The sequence below is a fragment of the Hibiscus syriacus genome, unplaced genomic scaffold, assembly GCF_006381635.1.
Source record: "Hibiscus syriacus cultivar Baekdansim isolate YM2019G1 unplaced genomic scaffold, ASM638163v2 tig00110378_pilon, whole genome shotgun sequence".
In the NCBI taxonomy this organism is placed as follows: Eukaryota; Viridiplantae; Streptophyta; class Magnoliopsida; order Malvales; family Malvaceae; genus Hibiscus; species Hibiscus syriacus.
The window spans coordinates 355,921-362,403 of record NW_024062712.1 but is presented as its reverse complement, the minus strand read 5'-3'; the positions used below and the strand labels follow the sequence as shown (position 1 = coordinate 362,403).

Genomic DNA, 6,483 nt, shown 5'->3' with positions numbered 1-6,483 from the left:
TTCTAAAAGTTTTTTAACCCCATAAACTTATCGACCAGAGAGTTTATAATGACTGCAACGTAATGTAACGAATGTTGTAGTAGTATCAATGGTGAACAGAGTTGATTAAAGCACATTATGTTGAGATTGATATATATGTGTAAAATAAGTCATAGAAACTTGGAGTTTAAACAAAGCTAAGATGGTGATCTGTTCATCAATGGGGCCTTTTCTTGTAAGCAAAAATATTCTAAACAGAATATCATAGAAGCTGGAAGCCTGCCACTATTCATATTTTTAAACAGAAGTTACTAACATATGTATATATAATACTTTTCATAAGCCATGTATTTGCTGTAATGCTTTTTACATTGCTTGAATCTGAAAATCCAATATGTAACTATGGTTCCCCGAGACTTCGTTATATCCAACAAAACTTTTACCTTGCGAGCACGATCTCTGGGACTCGAGTTCCAGGCTTCTTCAACCTAAGTGCCGGGATATCGATGGGAACTAAGGATTATAATTTACGTCCATTGCAGGGTTCATTTTCTTCTTCCTCTCATTAAAGCTACCGCACGAAACCAAGCTAGGAAGGCAACGTTGCGTAGACCTAAGAGGTTTCTCCTTAAGCATAAGGTTATCTCCATACGCAGTCCTTTCACTACTGCACCGGGAGTTAGCTCGAGAGATACGAGGAGTGCCATCGGCAGATTTCGGAGGTAGTACGTCTTGGATTGTTGGTTTGACTTTTAGCTTTCCATTGGCAGTGTCCTGGTTGATCAAGGTATTCAGCTCGTTGACATCGTGATCTTCTTTAGTGTTGTCACGGAATAGATCGACCAGCTTCTTTTTCTTTCCTAGGGATATTTCCGAAGCTGAACCGGAAGATCCTTCTTCAGTGGCCTTGTAAATTCTTGGTGCCCCGGCAGAGAAGCTATTATGATGAACAGGGGTGTTACCACGAGATGGAGTGAAATCTGCTCACAGATGTACAACATTTGGATCAGACAATAAAGATCAGAAAAACATGTTAACTAGAAACCAATTTCTGAAATCCAAAAAAAGAAAACAGAAAATGGCAATGGAGATAGCACAATGATATTCCAGCATTAGTAAACAGAGATGTCGATGTTTTACTCATTAAACACCCAAGGAACAAGTGTTGCATATGCCTAAAAATAAGAGGGCAGTAGGAAACAGAAGAAAAGAAATGAACAGATAATGGAAATTATATGCGCTTGCTTTACAAATTAATTCAAATATTTCTAACATCATTACCACCATTGACACTGAAGAAATCGTCATCACAATCCGAATCCAGGTATGCTCGGAAGTCAAAAAAAGTTTCATCTTTTCTACCTGCAAAAACGAAAAATCAATATTAAGCATTGACTTCATAGAATAAATCTAGAAATTAGATAGAACTGCATCCACATGATGTAGAGTACCACTACCTCCAATCATAGACATTGAATTCCAATCTTGAAAAAGAAGAGATTCAACATCTAGGGAAAGCAGACAAGAAAAAAAGCAAAAAATTCAAGAACCATAGAATCCAAGTCCTCCAAAGGACCTCAATTTGATATTAAAAACATACCAGCAGTTCATTTCTACATAAATGAACTTCACATTCCCACTGTCAAGATGATCAAAATCGATAGCAATGGTACATGATATAAGAGACAACCACACTTGCAGAAAAACAGTTCGCGGACAGAAGAATGTCATCTATATGATATTTTACTGGCATTAACATCAATATCAGTAGTCCTGTGATACACAAGCCAACTGTATTGAATTGGACATATAGCAAGGGACCACAACAACATAAACCGAAACTGTATTGAATTAGGCATACATCTATGGCAGACATTGATACAAAAACTTGAAAGTACTATGGCAGACATTGATACATCTATGGCAGACATTGATACAAAAACAGTTCGCGGACAGAAGTATGTCACTTGAAAGTAAGATCAATATACTGATAGGAAACAAAAACTTTGCATCAAGTTAACATCTCATATCGTCAAAGCAAAGCATCCTCTACAAATAGAAATAGAGAGAAACGCCATTGAAGATTGGAAAACATAAAACAAAAAAGATTCCCTTTGCCTCAAAACCAAGGAAACTAGCTTCAACTTTTTTTTTTAAAGGAAAAAGGAAACTAGCTTCAACAATGGTTTTATATAAAAGTATAAAACTATCAGGAAATCAATCTACATAAATTTTAGAAAGTAAAGAAAGATTGGGATTTGGGAGTGGAATCACCATTGGCAGCATGGGGTTTGTCCTTAGCAGATGAAGGTGGGATGATGAGATTGTCTGTTTTAGACCCAAAAGAGAGTCCAACTTTCATGACTGACTCTTGAGAGCTCTTATGCAGCGATGCACAAGAACCCATTTCTCTCTCTCTCTCTCTTTTCACCTTTAGTTTTTTTTTTTCTTTTGGGATATCTCCAACTCTTTAGAACCTCAACATCAGCTACGGAGAAAAACAGAGAGAGGGACTGCAGCATCCAAAGGCATAAATAAGAGAATAGAGCGTTTTATTGGCGTTATGCGAAACAATCCCCCCCCCCCGGGGGGCCCGTTTCCTTAACAATAACCATAAGCAAAGCAATGCATGAAAATAGTTTCTCTGGATAAATTATATAATTGGTCCCCCGATTATAAATTATTATTTTATTAAGTCCTCCAACTATTAGAAGTTATAAAATAGTCTCTCGATTTCAAGAAGCTATTTTTTGAGTTTCCAATCATTAAAAATTATAAAATGATCACTCAACTATTCATATATTTCAAATTCATCATTTTCTGTTAAAAATTAATGATCGTTTGATCTAGATGTAAGATTATTGATCGAAATATGATAAAATTATATTTTAATAATGTTTATTGGAACTTTTGTTGCTTTCAAGCATTGAATCAACATTATAATATTTCAAGCATTGATTTAACGACATAATATAAACAAAGAATCGATCCATAAAATATAGCTCAAATGATTCTAGAATCAAATTTTATCATATATCAATCAACATATTTATGTCCATATTAGAAGACTGTCAATTTTTTAATAAAAAATGAGGAATTTGAAATATTTGTATACTTGAGTAACTATTTTGTAACTTTTAATAGTCGATGGACTTAACAAAGTAGCTCCTTACAGTCGAGGGACCATTTGTTTACTTTTACCCTACATATATTTAAAAAATGGCTTAAATGTATAAAAGGTGCCCAACGTATGCTCGTTTTTTCAGTTTAGTGCCTAACATTTTTTCGTTTCAATTTGGTGCCTAACATTTCATTTCGTTACTCAAAATGGGTCACGCCGTGACAGACCCTTAGTTTTCTCCGTTAAATGACATGTGTCACAATATGGTAATTTTGAAAATTTTATTTAAAATTAAAAAATAAAATTATATATTTTTTTAAAAAAGAAAACATAATTTTTTTAAATAACCACAAAATTTTGAAAACCTTCATTTAACCCTTTAGCCTTTAACCCCATCAACAAACCACCCTTCTTCAATTGGTGGTGGTGTACATCGCCGCTCCCACCGAACACAGCAGCAACCGACGACCTCAACCCAACCCTCAGATCACCCAAAATCGGTCATCGTCGAACTTAATCGCAAGGAAACCATTTGGTAGCCCACCTCCAACCTCGACCACTACTTGTCGGGAGTCATCACTGCCTAGCCTAGTGGAAACGTCGTCCCGGACCGGTCATAGCCCAGTCATCCACTTGCCTCCAGTCGTTCTTGGTGGAGTTGCGTTTGAAAGTACGACCAAAAGCCCCCATCACCGTTTGATTTTTATGATTTCCGGCCGAAACAACCGCCTTTCCGCCTCACCGCCACCGAAGCTGAGCTTGTCGGTCATGTCCGACCAAAACCCAACCGGTTTGGTAAGTCACCATCACCGAGCGGACGAGCTTGGAAGAGGGGCGGTCAAATAGTTTAGGGTTGAAATGAATTTTTAATTTTAAATAAATTTTTTAAAATTATCAGATTGTGACACTGTCACTTAACATAGAAAACTAACCGTCCGTCTTGACGTGACCCATTCTGAATAACAGAATGAAACGCTAGGCACCAAACTGAAACAAAAAAAATATTATGTACTAAACTGAAAAAACGGGCATACATTGGGCATACATTAGGCATCTTTTATATTTAAGCCTTAAAAAATCATGCAAGTAAGACAATTAAATTTCTTGGTTATATTAGATTCGCTAGTTTATTGCAAATCTAACGATTTTTGTTGCAAAATTGTTAGTTTCAATAAAATATAAAATATACTTGCAAATTTGTTAGTTTCAATAAAAAAAATATAATATAATTTTAAATTTGTTAGTTTTGATAAAAAAAAATCTAATATAATTTTTCGAGACAAGGTTATATAAAATTGTTAGTTTATTGCAAATGTGGCTCCCATTCACAGATGCAAAACTCACGAGGCTTACTCAATAATTAAAGGGATTTTTGTTGAAACTTAAAGCTGGAATTGAGTGTTGCTTAGTGATCTAACGAGTGGCCATAAAACAATTAATCCCCATTATCTCTTACCTGCTTGTACCTTAAAAACACATGTAATTCAGCGGGATCAACAACAATCTGGATAACCGTTGAGTGTAACTTAATTTAATATCAAAACAATTGAATACAGTAAATTATTTTTATAGAAAAGGAATTGTTATTAATCTTTAATGATCTAGGTTTAAATATTATAAATGCTAGGGGTATAAAATTTCAATATTAAAAGGTTGAGATTTTTATAAAAGATTTTATCTTGTGATTATCTTAAATAATAAAAAGACAATTGAATGCAAAATTAAATATTTAAAACTCAAAAAATTGAATTTTTTTTATTGATTTTTCAAGTAATCTCTAAGAATTGAAATAAGCAGTTTTTTTCATAGATTAAAAATATTATTATATATTATATTATATTAAATTATTAAATTAAATTTAGTTGGTTATATTAAACTTTAATTATGTGTAACCCCCTCAGACCGATGGGGATAGCCCGATCCGATCTGAAGTGTCACATTAGGGCCACCGGAGCGACCCACCGTAAAATAGCGGAAAATTTAAAACTTTTTATCAAAACATGTAAACTCATAAAATTATTTATGAATACAAAATAAAAGTTATTAGTATTCGAAATAAACCAGATTTTCAGACTCATATATATAAAACAAAATACAATATGCATGCCCCCTAATCACATGTATCATACTCTGAAAACAATGCCGAAAGAGCTCCCTTATTGAATTCGATAGATGCACTGGTACAATTCTTTTAACCTGCAATGGTGTGTAATAGAGTGAGCTTCGGAAAGCTCAGTAATACAGAACTACCAGATGATGCTACATGACATGCAAATAAATGGGTAGCCATAATTTCCTTATTGAATCAAACGTATACCAATTGCGGAATAATTTGGGGTCCCATTAGTAGTTCATCGAGTAGAAGCCATGAATCTCAGTTCATAAGAAACCTTTCATACTAACACGTTTTCATGAGGTCAAATAGGATGTCTAGTGTGTTCCATCAGTACGATAAAATCATAATCGGTACACTAATCAAATGATAGTTCAGTAAAATCCCATAAACCATATTGTAGTGGAGCTTTTTAAACTCGTATTTTAAAATCATCCCATAAACGATATCAGGAAATACGGACGTACTTGATTCATGGTTCATAACCCATAAAGACAATTCATCATGTAAGTTCAACAGTGTTTCCAGACTCATCCAATCACCTATTTAATCCTCAGCCTTTGAGATTACTTAGTTCGTTTAGCAATCAAATCTATCTCGGATACTTCAGAATTTTCCAAATTAATTTAGACGTTTCTAAATTTCATATACATATTGTATTTCCTTTCAGTTCAATTTAGTCATATACTAGAGTCATTCTGGTATTCGTTGTTGATTTGTCTCACGAATATCCACTTCTTAGTACCGAATGCGTTCTAGAGTTGATCTGAGCAAATTACTTCCAGAATTATCATCTATCCATACTTGAGAAGACGAACACACATTCAAGTGATATCTATGCCATTCATATATATACATAGCATTAGGGTTGATCAACTCACTTAAGTTATGTTCCATAACTTTTAGGGGTAGTACAACACCTATGTTTATTTGGATTTCTTATTTAATCCAAAACATTTACTTAGTCTAGTCAATAAAGGAATTTTGGTCATTTTGGTGCTCTCCGTTTTTCTATTCATTTCAGAGCTTGAGTATATCCATTCATTCCTAAGCTTGGTGACATTCTTGAGTCATTTCCATTCTAGGTGTATTTTGGCCATTTTACATATCCAATGTATTTCAATCATTCCTTCCGTTCGATCTTATTATTTAATTTAATCTTATCACTTACTGCAGTTCCTTCGAACTATTCCGACAAAATATCACCATCGATAAATTATTATTCTTAATGTACTTACTCAAGTCAGAGATTTCCAGGTTAAATGACTTC

General features: G+C 34.0%; 1 protein-coding gene across 1 annotated transcript; it reads right to left on the bottom strand.

Moving 5' to 3' along the window:
• Positions 1-307: 307 nt before the first annotated feature.
• Positions 308-2,482, bottom strand: LOC120121704 (uncharacterized protein At3g27210-like). Its single transcript, XM_039141016.1, has 3 exons — positions 2,254-2,482; positions 1,261-1,341; positions 308-959 (listed from the first exon to the last, which is right to left on the bottom strand). The coding sequence occupies exons 1-3, from the start codon at positions 2,384-2,386 to the stop codon at positions 493-495; spliced, it is 681 nt and encodes a 226-aa protein (XP_038996947.1). The 5' UTR covers positions 2,387-2,482; the 3' UTR covers positions 308-492.
• Positions 2,483-6,483: the final 4,001 nt, after the last annotated feature.

Excerpts from the sequence above, each read along its gene's own strand:
- LOC120121704 (XM_039141016.1), bottom strand. The coding sequence starts at position 2,386 with ATGGGTTCTTGTGCATCGCTGCATAAGAGCTCTCAAGAGTCAGTCATG. Across the intron at positions 1,342-2,253 it reads CAAACCCCATGCTGCCAATG|GTAGAAAAGATGAAACTTTT; the intron begins GTGATTCCACTC and ends TCGTTTTTGCAG. Across the intron at positions 960-1,260 it reads TTTCTTCAGTGTCAATGGTG|ATTTCACTCCATCTCGTGGT; the intron begins GTAATGATGTTA and ends ATCTGTGAGCAG.